This window comes from Melospiza melodia, chromosome 15 (assembly GCF_035770615.1).
Source record: "Melospiza melodia melodia isolate bMelMel2 chromosome 15, bMelMel2.pri, whole genome shotgun sequence".
Taxonomy (NCBI): domain Eukaryota; kingdom Metazoa; phylum Chordata; class Aves; order Passeriformes; family Passerellidae; genus Melospiza; species Melospiza melodia.
Window position 1 is genome coordinate 13,063,301 of NC_086208.1, and position 17,746 is coordinate 13,081,046.

The 17,746-nt window shown below is 54.0% G+C and overlaps 2 protein-coding genes across 2 annotated transcripts in view; one reads left to right on the forward strand and one right to left on the reverse strand.

Moving 5' to 3' along the window:
* Window positions 1–12,576, forward strand: POLG (DNA polymerase gamma, catalytic subunit). Its single transcript, XM_063169854.1, has 23 exons — window positions 1–68; window positions 1,046–1,654; window positions 2,457–2,652; window positions 3,015–3,182; window positions 3,424–3,570; window positions 4,068–4,147; window positions 4,344–4,526; window positions 4,611–4,777; window positions 4,979–5,102; window positions 5,177–5,401; window positions 5,526–5,640; window positions 5,824–5,895; window positions 5,988–6,107; window positions 6,288–6,448; window positions 6,550–6,603; window positions 6,690–6,807; window positions 7,557–7,692; window positions 7,780–8,026; window positions 8,497–8,619; window positions 8,913–9,084; window positions 9,339–9,547; window positions 10,559–10,716; window positions 11,791–12,576. The coding sequence occupies exons 2-23, from the start codon at window positions 1,074–1,076 to the stop codon at window positions 11,850–11,852; spliced, it is 3,618 nt and encodes a 1,205-aa protein (XP_063025924.1). The 5' UTR covers window positions 1–68; window positions 1,046–1,073; the 3' UTR covers window positions 11,853–12,576.
* Window positions 11,366–17,746, reverse strand: part of FANCI (FA complementation group I) — a 24,186-nt gene continuing 17,805 nt past the window's right edge. The window contains exons 28-37 of the mRNA XM_063169853.1: window positions 17,317–17,444; window positions 17,124–17,192; window positions 16,911–16,998; window positions 16,421–16,605; window positions 15,739–15,795; window positions 15,596–15,655; window positions 14,757–14,843; window positions 13,616–13,711; window positions 12,982–13,107; window positions 11,366–12,272 (exon numbers count right to left, since the gene is read on the reverse strand). Coding sequence (XP_063025923.1) covers window positions 12,207–12,272; window positions 12,982–13,107; window positions 13,616–13,711; window positions 14,757–14,843; window positions 15,596–15,655; window positions 15,739–15,795; window positions 16,421–16,605; window positions 16,911–16,998; window positions 17,124–17,192; window positions 17,317–17,444 — 962 coding nt within the window. The 3' untranslated portion in view covers window positions 11,366–12,206. The remainder of the gene's footprint in view (window positions 12,273–12,981; window positions 13,108–13,615; window positions 13,712–14,756; window positions 14,844–15,595; window positions 15,656–15,738; window positions 15,796–16,420; window positions 16,606–16,910; window positions 16,999–17,123; window positions 17,193–17,316; window positions 17,445–17,746) is intronic.

Below are 17,746 nucleotides of genomic sequence, written 5' to 3' on the forward strand. Positions count from 1 at the left end.
GCTCCCCCGGGCGCCCCGGTTTGGATCTGCCCGGCGGCCCAGGCCCCGGTGGCGCTTGCGGGGAGCAGGTGGGGACGGGGGGGATTTGGGGGGGAAACAGCTGTATGGGGGGGAACAGCTGTATGGGGGGGAACAGCTGTATGGGGGGGAACAGCTGTATGGGGGGAGACAGCTGTATGGGGGGGAACAGCTGTATGGGGGGAGACAGCTGTATGGGGGCACGGCTCTATGGGGGAAATATCGGTATGAGCGAACATTTGTACGGCATGCACGGCTGGGTGGGGGAAACATCTGGATGGGGCACGGCTGTACGGGGCAAAACATCTGTATGGAGCACGGCTGTATGGGGGAAACTATCTGCATGGGGAAACGTCTGGTTGGGGGCACGGCTGTATGGTGGGCACAGCTTTATGGGGGAAAACACCTGTATGGGGTAAAACAGCTAAATGAGAGAAAACATCTGTATGGGGACACAGCGATGTGAGAGAAAATGTCTGTATGGGGGCACAGCGATGTAGGGGGAAAGGCTGTATAGGGGTACAGCTGTATAGGGGACATGGCTGTATGGGGGCGCAGTTCTATGGGGGACACGGCTGTAGGGGGCACAGCTATATGGGGGGAAGGCTGTATAGGGATGCAGCTATATAGGGGACATGGCTGTATGGGGGCACAGTTCTATGGGGCACACGGCCGTAGGGGGCACAGCTATATGGAACACGGCTGCATGGGAACACAGCTGTATGGGGGGAAGGCTGTATGGGGGCACAGCTATATAGGGGAAAGGCTGTATAGGGGTGCAGCTATATGGGGGACATGGCTGTATGGAGACACAGCTATATGGCAGACATGGCTCTGTGTGGGAGACACAGCTATGTGGGAGACACGGTTGTATGGGGGCACAGCTCTTTGGGGGACACGGCTGTATGGGGACACAGCTATATGGGGGGAAGGCTGTATGGGGGCGCAGCTGTACAGAGGAGCGTGTGACAGTGTGTGCACGGCAGTGATCAGTGCTGAGCTCACCGTTTGCCTTTCCCCCCTGCAGCTCCAGCTCCCCTCATCCCAGAGGGACGATGAGGCGCGTGTCCTGGGTGCGCTCGGTGCGGGGCTGCAGCCCCCAGCCCCGGCACTGCCCCTCCAGCTCCTCGGCCAGCCGCCCCCTGCCAGAGGAGCCCGGCCAGGAGCCATCCACGGGCCAGCGGCGCATGAACCCCCTCAACATCCAGATGCTGTCCAGGAGCCTCCACGAGCAGATCTTCCGCGGCGCCCGGGCGCGCTACTCGGCGGAGGAGGTGCGGCGCAGCGTGCGGCACCTGCAGCAGCACGGGCTGTGGGGCAGGGAGACCTCCACGCTGCCCGACGTGGAGCTGCGCCTGCCCCGCATGTACGGCCGCGACATCGACGAGCACTTCAGGCTGCTGGCGCAGAAGCAGAGCCTGCCCTACCTGGAGGCGGCCGAGGAGCTGCTGCGCTGCCAGCTGCCCCCGCTGCCCCAGCGCTGGGCCTGGCGCCTGGGCTGGACCCGCTACGGCCCCCAGGGCCAGGCGGAGCCCGTGGAGTTCCCCGAGGAGCGGGCGCTGGTGCTGGACGTGGAGGTGTGCGTGGCCGAGGGGCACTGCCCCACGCTGGCCGTGGCGGTGTCCCCGCACGCATGGTGAGATGCGGTGACAGCAGCGGGGCTGGGGACGCAGCAGGGCTGGAGGGGATGGTTGTGAGGGGATGGGGATGGTCCTGAGTGGAGCCTCTTCCTGCAGTCCGTGCTGGCTGGCAGGGAAGGCACAACAAAGCCCCAGAGAGTGGCTCTGGGATGTGGAGTGTGTGTCCTGCTTAGCTAGAACAGCTCTTGTGACAGTGTTTGCAGGGGTCTGAGGATGAGAGAAGAGATGAGGATCTGACTCCGTGTTTCAGAAGGATTGATTTATTATTTTATGATACATATTATATTAAAACTATACTAAAAGAAAAGAAGAAAGGGTTTCATCAGAAGGCTGGCTGAGAATAGAGAAGGAAAGAATGATAACAAAGTCTTGTGTGTCAGACAGAGAGTCCGAGCCAGCTGATTGTGATTGGCCATTAATTAGAAACAACCACATGAGACCAATCACAGATGCACCTGTTGCATTCCACAGCAGCAGATAATCATTGTTTACATTTTGTTCCTGAGGCCTCTCAGCTTCTCAGGAGGAAAAACCCTAAGGAAAGGGTTTTTCATAAAAGATGTCTGTGGCAGATGGGGATGGTCCTGAGTGGAGCCTCTTCCTGCATCCACTGCTGGCTTGCAGGGAAGACACAGCAAAGCCCCACAGCATGGCTCTGGGATGTGGGGTGTGTGTCCTGCTTAGCTAGAACAGCTCTCCCTTGGGTTGTCTCCTCCCTTGCGCAGGTGGGTCCTGCTCAGCCCCCCATGGCACTGTGGCTGCTCTGTGACAGCCACAGGTGCCACCTGTGCCCCGCAGGTACTCGTGGTGCAGCCGGCGGCTGCTGGAGCAGCGTTACTCCTGGTCCAGCCACCTCACCCTGGCCGACCTCATTCCCATGGAGAGCCCAGCAGGTGCCAGCTGTGCCAGCAAACAGGACTGGACGGAGAGAGTGGTGGTGGGGCACAACGTGGCCTTCGACCGGGCGTTCATCAAGGAGCAGTATCTCATCCAGGTAATCCACTGAGCCTTGCCTTTGTTCTGGCAGCTGCAATTTCTTACCGAGATGATACTTTGCTTTGGCTCTTGAGGGTTATTTTGGCAGATGCTGTTCTGCACAGGTACCTCAAGTTTGTGCTCACTTTGTCCTGCAGAACAGGTTTGGGGCTGGATCCCTTTAGAAGAAGATATTCTTGCACCCTATAGGGCTGCTGGAGGCTGCAGGGGCAGCAGCCTTTGAGGAACTGACAGCCTGCACCGGGGATGCTTTTGGCTCTCAAAAGGGGAGTGTGGGAGGCAAAAGCAGCTTAAGCAGAGGACTTGTAGCTCCTCCAGCATATCCCAAACCCTCTCTTTTGTCCCCCTGTGCTGTCCCAGGGCTCCAAGATGCGTTTCCTGGACACCATGAGCATGCACATGGCCATCTCGGGGCTGACGGGCTTCCAGCGCAGCCTCTGGATGGCTGCCAAGCAGGGCAAGAGGAGGGGGCTGCAGCAGGTCAAGGAGCACATGAAGAAAACACGCAGCAAGGCCGAGGGGCCGGCGGTGAGTGAGGGGAGCTGAGCTGCTGGCAGTGCTGTGGGTGCCAGGGGACCCTGTGCTCCTGTGCCAGGGCTGTGTGCTGCTGTTGTGGCAGAGAGGAGCAGCTCCGCTGAGTGAAGCTCTCCCAGCGCGTTTCAGATAAGGTGGCCTTGGTCATAGCTGGAGCAGAGGCTTCCTGTACTCCTCCTGATCTTGGCTGCAGCTGGCTGTCCTCCCACGCTGTGTGACCCCCCTGTTGTCACAGGTCACCTCGTGGGACTGGGTGCACGTGGGCAGCATCAACAACCTGGCGGACGTGCACGCGCTCTACGTCGGGGGGGAGCCCCTGGAGAAGGAGGCACGGGAGCTCTTTGTCAAGGGCACCATGGCTGACATCAGGAGCAACTTCCAGGTGCAGGAGGCCATCCTAATGACAGGCAGCAGGAGCTGCAGAGGGGAGCAGGGTGGTCGTGGCTGCTGGGGTAGTTTCCATTTTGTGGAGTAGTTTCCATATTGCTGGGGTAGTTTCCATTTTGCTGGGGTAGTTTCCATGCTGGGGTAGTTTCCATTTTGCTGGGGTAGTTTCCATGCTGGGGTAGTTTCCATGCTGGGATAGTTTCCATGCTGGTGTAGTTTCCATGCTGGGGTAGTTTCCATGCTGGTGTAGTTTCCATGCTGGGGTAGTTTCCATATTGCTGGGGCAGTTTCCATTTTGCTGGGGTAGTTTCCATTTTGCTGGGGCAGTTTCCATTTTGCTGGGGCAGTTTCCATTTTGCTGCCCTTCCTTGCTGCCCTGGGTGTGCGTGGGGCTGTGCCCTGCTCTGTGCTCCTGCAGCCCCCGTGCCTTGCCCTGTGCTGGCCCAGGGGTGGCTGCTTTGCGTGCCCTCACCTGCTGCTGTCCCTCCCCAGGACCTGGTGTCATACTGTGCCCGTGATGTCCAGGCCACCCATGAGGTGTTCCAAGAGCAGCTGCCGCTGTTTATGGAGAGGTGAGAGCTCCAGCTTCTGGCTGGTGTTGGCCAAGGGGCTGTGGGCTTGGTGGGCACTGGGGAGGGGAAGAGCATCGAGGGTTCTGTGAGGCTGGGAAGCTCTAGATGAAGACACATTCATGTCTGTTGTAGTCTGGTGCTTCCAGGGCCTGTCCCCTCTGGCAGATTTCTAATTCCTTGCTGCTTTGGGGTCCAGGTGCCCCCACCCTGTCACGTTTGCAGGGATGCTGGAGATGGGAGTGTCCTACCTGCCAATCAATGGGAACTGGAACAGGTACCTGGATGATGCTCAGGGTATTTATGAGGAGCTGCAGAAGGAGATGAAGAAGTCCCTGATGAACCTGGCCAACGATGCCTGTCAGCTGCTGCACGAGCACAGGTACCCTGGGCTGGTCCATGTGGGGCTGTGGGTGGCTGTGAGGGACAGGAGCAAGGCTGTGGTGTGACAATGGTGTGTCACCAGGTACAAGGATGACCCTTGGCTCTGGGATCTCGAGTGGGACACACAGGAGTTTAAGCAAAAGAAGAATCCAGGGAAGAAGAAGAAGAAGAAGAAAGGTCAGGATGGGAACAGCCAAGTCTCCCCAGCAGTGATGGAAGCAGAAGAGTCAGCCCAGGAGTGGCAGGAGGGTGAGCACAGGGGATACCTGGGCGTGAGGGATGCTCCAGGGCTGCCTTCCCAGGGGTGGACAAGGTTTGCTGCTGCAGGGTGAATCATTGCTGGCCTATTCCCATGCTGCTGCATGTGGTGGGGCATAGTTTGGTGTCCCTGTCCCCAGAAGGGTGGCACAGAGGGTGCCCTGTGCAAGCCAGTTCTCCTTGCCCCAGCAGACCCTGGTCCCCCCAGTGAGGAAGAGGAGCTGAAAGTCTCTGCCAGCCAGCTCTGCCTGGAGCGCCTGAAGGAGACGGTCACACTGCAGCCCAAGAGACTCCAGCACCTGCCAGGCCACCCGGGGTGAGTTGGGCACCCTGTGTGTCCCCAGGGCTGTCCCTGCGCTTTCTGACCCGCCCTGCTGCTCCCGTGCCCAGCTGGTACCGCAAGCTGTGCCCGCGGCTGGAGGAGGAGGGCTGGGTGCCTGGGCCCAGCCTCATCAGCCTGCAGATGAGGGTCACCCCGAAGCTGATGCGCCTGGCCTGGGATGGATTCCCCCTCCACTACTCAGAGAAGCATGGCTGGGGATACCTGGTGCCAGGACGGCAGGACAATTTGCCAGCAGCCCCTGGAGAGAGCGAGGGCCCCTCCTGCCCACACAGGTGAGAGGGATGGGATGGAGTGCTGGGCTGGGAGCTGCCCCAAAGGGGCATCTGGGATCTCCCTGGCACTCTGCCCAGGTGCTGCCCTTTGTGGGTGCATCAGCCCTGCCCTCTCCTCTGCCAGGGTGATTGAGAGCCTGTACAGGCAGCACTGCCTGGAGAAGGGCAAGGAGCAGCCCCCGGGGCTGGAGGCGGCTGTGGAGGATGAGGTGATGGACAGCAGCACGATCTGGCAGAAGGTGAAGGAAGGGATGGAGGGTTCCTGGTGGGAGGGAGGTGTGGGGCTGTGCTTCCTCCTGTGTGCATGCAGAAAGCAGCCCTGTGTGCAGCTCCAGGGGCTGCAAGTAAGAAATTCCCTTTAATAAGGGTTGCTGGAGGATTGGTGTTTGATCTGGCTCCCCCACGGTCCCTCTCTGCTGCAGATGGAGGAGCTGAGCCGGATTGAGGTGGATCCAGAGGAGAAAATGAGCAAAGCAGACCAGAGCCTGGTGCTGGTAAGGGAGGTTTCCTGTGGAATGGGGTGGTGGATTGGTCTCTCTTTCCTTGGTTTCCCCCTCCTGGCATTGCCTGACTTTGCTGGTCGCAGGAGGAGATGGAAGAGCTGAGGTGTGCAGAGAAGAAGAGCAAACCCTCGTTCCACCATGGTAATGGTCCCTACAACGATGTCAACATCCCTGGGTGCTGGTTCTTCAAGCTGCCTCACAAGGCAAGTTGGGGCTCCTGAGGTTCTTCCTGTCCCCACCGTGCTGCTGGGACCCACATGATCTCATCCCATGGGATTGGGTGGGGGAAATCCGTCTCTGTAGCTGGGACAGGGGGATGCACAGAGCTTTGCTGATGGGGAGTGGAGGCTTGCTGAGCCCTGACACCTCTTTTGCTGCTAAAGGATGGGAATGATAACAACGTGGGAAGCCCTTTTGCCAAGGATTTCCTGCCCCAGATGGAGGACGGCACCCTGCGGGCTGCTGTGGGCCGCACCCACGGGACAAGAGCCCTCGAGATTAACAAAATGATCTCATTTTGGAGGAATGCTCACAAGAGGATCAGGTGAGCAGCTGCTTTCATGGTCACACCGCTGTGGGTGGAGGCAGGGGTGTTTGTGTGGATGCACAGGGGCTCAGCTTCTCACCTGCCATGTGTCCCCTCAGTTCCCAGATGGTGGTGTGGCTGAAGAAGGGGGAGCTGCCTCGTGTGGTGACCAGGTACAGTACCCAAATCTGGACTGTTCCCTTTACCCTGAACCAGGAGGGCTCTTGCAGGGTGATGCTCATCCTTACCTCTGTCCCAGGCATCCTGACTACAACGAGGAGGAGAGTTATGGGGCCATCCTGCCGCAGGTGGTGACTGCAGGCACTGTCACCCGCCGGGCCGTGGAGCCCACCTGGCTGACAGCCAGCAACGCCCGGGTATGGCCATGCTTGGATCCTTGTGGGGGTGATTTGGGGCCCCCTCTGTGTTTTGGACTGATGGGAGGTGCTTGGGTTGGATATGGATGCTGGGATTTGGGGTAGCAGGGCCAGAGCACATCTTCTTGCTGATGTGTTTTCATGTGGGAGAAGGGAAGGAGTTGGCAGGGGCTCTGGAGCTTCAGGATGTGGTGAAAGTGGAACAAAACACCAGCATACCAATTTCTGTCTTTTCTCAAGCTCCCCTTCTTCTCTGCTGGGGTAATCAAATGGGTGATACTCCACATGAGTTAAACCTGGTTTTTACATTGAGAGCGAAACTTAGGGGTGTAGGGGAATAGAATATAAGGAAATAAAGATAGTGTAGAACGTAATCTTACCCCTAAGGAGCTGCAGCTGGGCCAGTTATCAAAGATTAGGAACAGGCCTGACTTTAACAGGCCACAGCTGTAACCAATGAGAAGAAGATGCTATCAAAGAGTGGGTTGGCTAGTTGAGAGGGGAACTGGAGTCAGTTGGCTGCTTTGTGAAGAAGAAAGTCAGTGCTCTGAGGAGCTGCCCACAAGAAACAACAAGAAGGTGTGAAACTTTTGTGATAAGGAGACAGCAGTATGGAACCCCTGCAATAAAGATGACAATATAGGAGCACAGGGAGTGCTGTGCCAGCACTCTGTGGCTGTGGGAGGAAGGCTGCTCTTGTGCCACGGAGAAGGAGAGGGGCTTGCTGACCTGGCCGTCGTGTCCTGCAGGCCGACAGGGTGGGCAGTGAGCTGAAGGCCATGGTGCAGGTGCCCCCTGGCTACGCGCTGGTGGGAGCAGACGTGGATTCCCAGGAGCTGTGGATCGCGGCGGTGCTGGGCGAGGCGCAGTTCGCCGGCATGCACGGTGAGCCGGGGCTCTGCCGGGCAGGGGCTGATCCCTGATCCTCATCCTGATCCCACTGGGCGTCCACCCTCTCCTCCCCTCCCTCAGGCTGCACAGCCTTCGGCTGGATGACCCTGCAGGGCAAGAAGAGCGACGGCACAGACCTGCACAGCAAAACAGCCGCCACGGTGGGCATCAGCCGGGAGCACGCCAAGGTCTTCAACTACGGGCGCATCTACGGGGCGGGGCAGCCCTTCGCCGAGCGGCTGCTGATGCAGTTCAACCACCGGCTCACGCCGCAGCAGGCGCGGGACAAGGCCCAGCAGATGTACGCCGTCACCAAGGGCATCCGCAGGTGGGTGCAGCCTGGGCAGGGCTGGGGGTGCTGCTCCAGCCAGAGGAGCTGGGTTACTCGCTCTCCCCTGCAGGTTTCTGTCACAGACATCTTTTTTGAAAAATCCTTTCCTTGGGATTTTGCCTCCTGGGAAGCTGAGAGGCCTCAGGAACAAAATGTAAACATTGATTATCTGCTGCTGTGGAATGCAACAGGTGGATCTTTGATTGGCCCATGTTGGCTGTTTCTAATTAATGGCCAATCACAGTCAGCTGGCTTGGACAGAGAGCCGGAGCCACAAGCCTTTGTTATTCATTCCTTCTTTCTCTATTCTTAGCTAGCCTTCTGATGAAATCCTTTCTTCTATTCCTTTAGTATAGTTTTAATATAATATATGTCATAAAATAATAAATCAAGCCTTCTGCAACATGGAGTCAGATCCTCCCTCAGTCTCTTCCCTCATCCAAAACCCCCTGTGAATGCCATCACAGGTTTCATCTCTCTGAGGAGGGGGAGTGGCTGGTGACCAAGCTGGACCTGGCTGTGGACAGGGCAGAGGATGGATCGGTGTCGGCCCAGGATGTCCAGCGGCTCCAGAGAGAAGCCATGAAAGGGTGAGATGGTCTGACCCTGCATGGCTCTGTGGCATCAGGATGTGAGGGGGAGAGGGCTGCAGCCTGATGGGCAGAGAGGAGACGTGGGGCTGGATTGTCCTGGTCCACCCTTCATGCTCCTCCACGGCCAAGGAGGTTTGATTTGAGGGCTGTCAGCCTCACCCACTTTCCCATTGAACAGTTAGCAGAGTCTCATCCTGCTGCCCCAAACCAGGAGGGAGTGTTTGAGGGTCTCAAATGGGGACCTGCAGCCCCCTCCCACTCTTCCAGCAAACCTCCCCTCTGCCCCACAGGTCCCGGTGGGAGAAGAAGTGGAATGTGGTGGAGCAAAGAGTGTGGGCTGGAGGCACTGAGTCGGAGATGTTCAACAAGCTGGAAAGCATTGCCTTATCCCCCTCCCCACAGACCCCAGTGCTGGGCTGCCACATCAGCAGGGCCCTGGAGCCTGCCATGGTCAAGGGGGAGGTAAGGATGCAGCTCTGGGATGCTGAGATTTTGGCTTTGCTTATATATTCTGAAATAGGTGGCTGTTGTTAAGCCCCTCTCAGATTGCTGGAGGCCCAGTAGGCTCTTGTAGCCATTCAGGAAACCCATTGTGCCTTTATCTCCGTGCCACCAAGAAAACCCAGCCACCCTGAGTTTAACAGATTTCTCCCGTGTACAGGTGCCATGCCCTTGACTGCAGTGCTCTCTTACTGTGCATCTCTTTCCTTCCCCAGTTTGTGACCAGCAGGGTGAACTGGGTGGTGCAGAGCTCAGCTGTGGACTACCTGCACCTCATGCTGGTTGCCATGAAGTGGCTGTTTGAGGAGTTTGACATCAACGGGCGCTTCTGCATCAGCATCCACGACGAGGTGCGGTACCTGGTGCAGCACCAGGATCGCTACCGGGCCGCCCTGGCGCTGCAGATCACCAACCTCCTCACAAGGTGAGCTCTGATGGCTCTGCTGCCTCCTGGGCAGCAGCAGCTGTGACTCCAGAGTGGGACAGGCAAGCCCCAGGGGCTGGGCTTGGCTTTGCCTGCAGCAAGCTGGTGCAGAGCAGTTTTTTCCTGCTCAGGGCAAGCTAGCAGCACTGGAGGCTGCAGTTCCTTCATGCTATAAATGGACCTCAGCTTTGATTTTCAGGGATAATGTGCTGACAAAAGGGTTTTTTTATCATGAGCTTTTGGCCCTGCAGGGATGGGGCCAGTCACTGGCTGTGCTGGGATGCAAGTGCATCACTTCATACTCCCTTTGGGTCTGCAGCTGTCACATGGCAGCAGCCTTTGGGCTTGGTTGAGGAGCTGGGAGCCTGAAACTGTCCCATCCCTCATCTCCTGCTGCCTTCAGGGGACAGCAAGGGGCATGGCTCATCTCTGCTGTGAGCACCAGTGCTGTCCCTCCTCCCACAACATGGGGTGTTCCTGCTGCTTCCCTGCCCCACACAGAACTAAGCTCAGCCTAGAAACTCCTGACCTCCAAGGGCTCCTATTGATCCAGCTCTGTCCCAACCAGCTTTGCCAAATCCCCCTCCCAGCACCGTGGGGTGTTTGGTTACACAGGAGCTGGCCAAGGTGAGCTGTTGCTCCTGTGTGGAGGCAGGAATGACACAAACAGCCTTTCTGCAGCCACAGCAGGGCAGGCACCCTGACGTTCCTGCCTTTGTGCTGGCTCCTGTGAGCACAGGGCTTCCTGCTGGGAAAATCCTGCATCTGCTCTGCCTGCCAGGGAGGATTAGCCAGCAGTGAGGGGCTAGATTCTTCCCTTTTCTTGAGGAGGCTCCATTCCTTCCAAGGAGGCACCATTGCTGTTCCTCCCTTGCTCACTATAGCAATTCCTGACCCTCCTGCTATCCAGGGCTTGGAAAGCTCCTTGTCCCCCCCATGCTGAGTGAGAATACCCTGTGAGGGGTGGCTGGCCAGGTTGGTAAATGTGGCTGATGCTTTCTTGCTCTGCAGGTGCATGTTTGCCTACAAACTGGGCCTCCAGGACCTGCCACAGTCAGTGGCTTTCTTCAGTGCAGTGGACATTGACCAGTGCTTAAGGAAAGAGGTGACCATGAACTGTGTGACACCATCAAATCCCATGGGGATGGAGAAGTATGGCATCCCTCAAGGTGAGCAATGGTCCCTGGAATCTCCTCTCCACCTGCAAGCTGCCCCATGGAATCTCCTCTGCATGAGCCTTCCCAGCTTAAGCAGAGCACTTGGCCTGAGCAGTCATTCCCTGAGGCACCTCATGAGCCCCTTGGTTCCTGGCACATCCTCTGACCTACAGGGCAGCCACTGTGCTGGAACCTGCCCCTCCTTCCTCAGTTCTCAAGTGGTCATGCTGCTGCTTTCCAAATATTTGTGAGTGATGAGCCAGGCCTGGCTCTGTTCTCCCACACTTTGTTTGCTTTGTGCCCCTTGGAGGAGCCCTCCTGGCACTTTTAACACAAACCAAATTTAATTTCTTCTTCTCTGAAAGGAAGCACCTCAGCAACCTTGTTTTATCAATTTTGCCCTGCAGACCCAAAATCTTTCATTCCTTTCCCTCCTTCCCTGCTTTGCCAAGCACTATTCTGGTGTTGCTGGGTGCTTCCTCAGCAGGCCCAAGGCCTCAAGCCACCCCTGTCTGCTCTCAGTGTAGCCCTCCAATTGCTGCAAGCAAACATTTAACTCGTGGTTGGGAAAGCAGCTCCTCCTCACTGTGCAGCAGCTCTTCCCCACATAAGGGAAGAACCTGCCCTCACGTTTGTTCTCTCAGTCACTGCACACATCAGATGCTCTGCCCTTAAATAACCTTTAATAGGACTCTTACAGGCAAAGGGTGCTTTCAGAAACAGGATTTGTGCTCTGTAGGCAAAATGGGGACTTTTCACCAAGAACAAGGCAAATTCAACAAGTGCATCACAATCAGGGTCAGCAAAAACATAACAGCAACACCAGCCTGGGCAGAGGAAGCTGTGGCCTCTGGCTGCTCAGGAGATGCACACAGCAGCTTCAGCTCCAAGGCACAACAGCTCATGTTCCCAGCTCCCTACTGGTGCTGGTTTCTGCATTCTCACCACCACCCAAAACATAAGTTTGAGTAAATTTAGGGCGTTCTGTGCTAGGTGCTCTGAACTAAAGCAGATCCCAACCATTGCTCTCTTGCATTGCACAGTCTGAGTGTACTGCAGGGAACTGACTGTCCCCTTGTCTTCCAGGGGAAGCACTGGATATATATCAGATAATTGAAATAACCAAAGGTTCGCTGGAGAAGCAGTGATGACTCCAGAGGGCCAGGACAATTGTCCAGACTGCGTGCCAAAGCCTCCCTGTCCTTTCAGAAGCAGATCTCTTGGCAGGGACTGACTGATCCCAGCTGCTCCCTTTCCCTTTTGCTGTAAGAAGGGATATTCCTGGGGAAGATTCAAATAGCAGAGGCACTTCTGATGGCAGCAGCCAGCTGTGAAACCTGAGACAGGGGCCAGAGTTGCTCCTGTGGACACAAAGGAAGAAGGCAGAAGCATCTGGCAAGAGAAGCAATAAGCCATCATCTCCATATCTGCAGCCTCTGAGACCAAGGAGAGTCCACCATGGAATGGGCACTGTGAGTGGAGGCAGTGGCAGCAACTCCAGTTTATTTTTTTCTCTGTCTCTTCTTTTTGGGTTCCTGGTTCTCATCTGTCTGCTCTGCTGTGCTGCTCTGGAGAGGGGAGGGAGAGAGCAGAAGTAGAGTGTGGTTGTTTTTGTGTGAATAGTCTAAGGAATGGTTACCTAGAGCAAGAAGCCAGCTGTGCAGAACAGGATTTAACTTTTTTTTCTCACTAGCAAAATGACCTGAATATGGGATTCCTGTCAGCCACTGAGACTTTCCCCATGGGCCACCCCCTCCTAACTTCATGCTGGAACTTAGACCACGGGCTACCAGTGGCACAGGACTGGGTTTTGGCTTGTTGAAACACTCAGGAAAATATGGACAGAAGCACCAATAAAAACCTGGACAATCAGCAGAGTAACCTGTTTATTTTTCTTAGCCAGCATGTTGCACTGCCTTCACCAGCACTACGTTGTAGAGGTGGGTCTGAGGAGGATGATGCCTTGTAGAATCTGCCCTGACAGGTCTTAATATACAAAACCAGTTTGCATTGTGCTGCAAAGGTCTGATTCTGGCTAACAGTTGCACTTCCCCTAGACCAGGAACACAGAGCTGGTGCATGAAAATAAAGGCTGCTAGAGGCAGCGGGCTGGGCTGTAGTGGGTGTTCTGAGAGAAGCTGTTCGCTCCTTCCTATCAGCTTAGTATTAGAGTGAGATCTAACCCAGGGAAGACAAGCTGTTCTGCACAACTCACAAATACAGCTGGCTTCTAAAGAGGAGGAAACTCTCAGTAAAAGCAGCTGGATGAACTCTGACCTGCTCGTTGTGGGGCTCGTTCTCAGCGTCCTCGGAGTTGCGCTCCTGCAGGGCGCTGTCCAGCACGGAGGCGTTGATGCGGAAATCCCGGGAGGTGCTCAGCTTCATGTACTGCATCAGGTTCACCTGCAGCAACCATGGGGAAGCATTCAGCCAGGAGCCTCTGAAGTTTAGTTTCCTACCCTGCCTAGTCCTTTGCACAGCACTGGGACAGAGTCCATCACAGAGTCCATAATAATGCAGGATTGAAGCACAAGGAGGGTGCAAAAGCTCCTGCCCCTGTGCAGTCCAGGGGCCCATTTACATTCTCCTAAAAGCCAAGTGATTGCCAGCTACTCTCACTCTCGTGTAGGGCCTTGTGGTACATTTCATGACAAAGACTAGGGGAGACTGGCATGAGTTGTGCATGGTTCTGCTCCACCTGGAACCACAGATGTGGGCTGATGGTGGCACGGGCTGGTATCAATGTGTCAACAATTCAGCAGTGTTGGGCCAGGAGCATGGGCAAAGGCTGAAAGGTTCCTACACCTTCCTAATTTGAGCATTAACAGAGACTTTAACAACAGCCTTCCACCATGCCATTGATCCCACTGTTCACCAGGTTCAGGTTGCAGATGTCTCTGCTTTACTTTACCTTTGACTTCTTGGAGAGATGGATAAGGAACTTCTCATATTGCTCAATTGCAAAAATCAGGTTTGGGATTGGCTTGGTCTCCCGAAGCACCTTGGCCTGAAAGGTGAGAGGAGTGAGATGGGTCAGATTTGGAAGGGCACAATGGCACTGTAGCATGACATGAACACCAGAACATTCTCAATTTAGAAAAGAGTCTTCAGTAGCCTTGCTCTGTACCAGTCCTGCCCCACCCTGCAAGCCTTGCCAGCTTTGTCACTAGCTTTAAATTGACTCCCAGGATGGTTCTGCAGTGAGGCTCTCCTGTGCATTGTTTTGTGCTCTGCCTGCAGTCCACAGCCCTGACATCCCTGTCAGCACCTCCTCTGCTCCAGCTCTCCCAAGGCACCACAAGCATGAGCCATCCAAGCAAGGAGGACCCTGATGTTTCACCACATTGTTATCCTGCTTATTCACCAGCACTGGTGTTTGTTCCCCATGGTGACAGAGTGGTGAAGGACATGCAGCATTTCTGCCCATTTCCATACACTCAGGGAAATGCTAGGAAGATCATACTTGTGGCTTTTTTAAACCCTTAACATCACAGGAATGTCTGGGACAGCTGACGAGACGGAGGAAATGCTGTCTGGGAGCACAAACAAAGGACATCAAGGACCAGGAACCTGCCAGCCTGCTCACTTGCTCCCAAACAAATAATCCAGTCATTTTCAACTGCTTTACTTTAGTGGAATCCATGCCTTCCTTCATCTTTAAATGTACTGATAAAATTAAGAAACACTTAAAGAGGATGCAACATCAGTTCCAATAAATTAGCCCATATCTCTAATTTCATAGCTTACCCCAAATGGTGAAAATACCAGACAAGGCAGACTATCCAGATTGACCTTTGTTTCATGTCTATGGGATTTAAGCTGCATTTAGTGAAGATGGCTTTTTTGTTGTGGTTTTTGTTTTGTTTTGTTTTTGTTGTTGTTGTATTTTGTTTGTTTGTGCTTTTTTAGACTTTTCTCTAAATTACAGTATATTAAATTTCATTTTACTTAAAGGTCCAAATGACAAATTGTCTGGTGATCTGTAAGAAGTCACCAGGTACCACAAACCTCGAGGATCCTGCCTATGTTCTCATGGAGTGAGTCAGTCTTACCATTACTGTGGAGACTGCAGCAGCTTCATCCTCTTTCTTCTTCCTTTTCTTCTCTTCTACAAAGCTTAAGCTCTCACTGTGGATGTTCTGAAGGAGAATGCCAAAAGATGTGTCATTAGAGGGTAAGCAGGAAAGAAAGGCTAGCCAAGAAAGGCCAGAGAAGTCCTTGCTCTAGCCAGCTAATAGCATTACCAGCTAGGTAACAGAAAGGTAGCAATATAAGGGTAGAATTAGGTGTGATCTCAAAAAAAACCAAAAAAACAACAAAAAAAAAAACCCCCAAAAAAAAAACCTCACCCCAAAACCAAGAAAGAAACTTATTTTGTAATTTATACAATCAGAAATATGCATGCATGAGAAATCTCCAGCAGTGATAGCTCTGCACACCATGACACCTTCCCCAATATGTTGTAAAATTCCTGTGGTCCTCACATAAGTACCCAGGTCCTCTCCAGGCAGATAAATCCCAGCTCCAGCACTGCAGTCTTTGGCACCCACATTACTTCACACCGTGATGACTGCAGTGTTGTTGACCTTTATTTGCCATTGTGGTTAACAGCAGTATTAATCTCATCCAAAAAGCCCCACATGAACAGAGGGGGAAAAAAAACCCAGCTAAAGCCCAGCTCCTTCCCCGCTCAAGCAGAAATCAGCATGTTCAGTCCCAATGGTGCTGAAATGTCTTCTGCTATATTTGACAAAGTAAAGCTTGAACTGTAAGAAACTCAGGTCATGTCAAGAAGATTAATAATCCCCAAGAGTGCCTGTGTACTGAAGCTGATACACCACTCAGCATCAGACAGACTGCCTGTGATTCTGCCAGTTAATTCAGGCCTCACCTGTACGTAAGTAATGAATGAGTAACACTGTGGGGTCAGATGGGAGCCTGAGAGCTTCACCTGCAAAGGAGCAGACAGAGAGGCTGCTGTTACTCCTAACTCAAGGCAATGAGCCATTTCCCCAGGAATTTGCTCACACTCACCAGCTTTTCCAGTCTTCCTGGGATGGTAGTTGAGCTGCTGCGGCAAGCCTGGATATACTGCAAGGAAAAGAGGAGTTTCTTCTACGTGTGCTGTTCCCATCCTGTGTCCAGCTGCAGCTCAAAGCAGCTCACACAATGGCACAGTGGGGAGGGCAGGATTTGCACAGATATCCTCCCCAGTGGCTGGTTATATCCCAAATGGCATGTCTGCATTCCAGAGCTGTGAGAGGAGAGCTCTGGGGCAGACACCACCTCATGGAGCTCAAAGGAGCTCCACAGGCCTGTGGAGTTTCATGGCCCAGTTCTCCCAGGTCCTGCTTCAGGGAATGGGAATGAGAGGCAAGGGCAGGGCTGGTGAGCACTGTGAAAACACTGAGTGCCCTTCATTGTGCACAGTTGTGCAGAGGAACCCACACTGGAAACAGCAACTCCAAGCCATGCAAAGCCAAATTCAGCTGGAGAGAAGCTTTCCTTTTATCTCCACTGGTACAACTATCACTGCTCAGAAAGGGCATGAAATTGAGGGCATGAAAGCCAGCAGAACAAGGGCTCAACTCCTTCAAGAGATCAACAGGCCAGTCCTGAGCACAGCTGCTGCCAGGGGTCACTGTGAGCTTGCTGCAGCAGATGGGGAGAAGGATTTTAGCTCAGAGGCAGCCCACTGTCAGCAGAGCACACTCACATGTTTGATGAGGGAGGTGAGAATTGTGTATGTCTTGCTGAGGCTTCTCAGCAGTGTGTCCACACAGCTCCCTGCTGGGAGTGCAGTCTGCACCAGCTCATGATAGACTGTCAGAAGAGTTCCCAGCTGCAGAATTACACCTTTCTCCAGAGCCTGAGTTTGGTTTGATGCCTGAGAGGGGTCTTCTACAAGAAAGAGATCAATATCTGGTGAATATATATCCAATGAATCCAGTTGTGCAGGTGGGAGGCACAAAAGTCCATCTTTGGGTCTGATGCATAAAGCCCCAGTGGGGCAAGGGGAAAATAAGCACTGGAGACATTTTATGACAACACCCTTTTCTTACTTTGTTCATGTGGAACCAGCTCAAGGCAGACTTTAACCTGACCTCAGATGATGCTATCTCAAAATCCTCAAATATCTTTTTGCTCTCTGTCTTTACCTGTTTTTGACAAAGCTGTAACAGTAAGAACTGGACCACTTTCATTACCTGATGTGTCTGACCCCAGACTGGTGAGTTTCTTGATAAGCCAATCCACCTCTTCAAGGACCTTATCCACCTGACCCAGAACCAGCAGCTGAGACAGAAACCAATAACAAAACAGATTTTTGGAGGAGTTTGGCGCAACAGGAACCTGCAAGCTGCTCCAAGCACAGTAGCCCTGGACTCTGCAGGTGTCACACACAGGCTGTTCTGACTCACACAGACAGTGGGGGCTGCAGTCTTGGCATTCACTACGGCAAAATGGCACCGACCCTCCACTTCTATGTCCTGGGCAGAGGAGAGAAAACAAATCCTGGTAAGATTTCAACTGCTGTCACACAGTTTGCACCAGAGATGCAGTCAGTTCTGACAGCACTATGTGAGGAAGAGCTCAGCTGCTCCTGCATCATACCTGATCTATATCTCCCAGGCAGGCGTGGATGTCTTGTGCAAGCTCCCGCAGGAGACCAACCGGGCTCTTGTAGAGAACATGGACACTGAAGAGCAGAGACAGCAAACCCTTGCAGCAGGAAATATCCTCTGTGGGGAAGAGAAAGTGACACAGTGCCAGGTGCAGAGCTTGCCTAGCTACTTAGGAACATCAGACACCCAGTGAGGGAAAGTCTTAGATTCAGTATGGATTCAGCAGTAGGTGAAAATCCTACCAAATAACCTCAGCTACAAAAGCAAGGTTTAAAACATCAGGCATCCCTTGCAATAGTGCAAGGTGAACTATGGCCCACTGGAGCTGTTGAGTGATAGGAAAATGGTGACCAAAAGCACTGAGGAAGTGCAATACAAACCCTGGCAAGAGTAATGTCTTTCCAGAGTATAAATCCCAA

Excerpts from the sequence above, each read along its gene's own strand:
- POLG (XM_063169854.1), top strand. The coding sequence starts at position 1,074 with ATGAGGCGCGTGTCCTGGGTGCGCTCGGTGCGGGGCTGCAGCCCCCAG. Across the intron at positions 4,527-4,610 it reads CAGCTGCTGCACGAGCACAG|GTACAAGGATGACCCTTGGC; the intron begins GTACCCTGGGCT and ends GTGTGTCACCAG. Across the intron at positions 4,778-4,978 it reads AGCCCAGGAGTGGCAGGAGG|ACCCTGGTCCCCCCAGTGAG; the intron begins GTGAGCACAGGG and ends TTGCCCCAGCAG.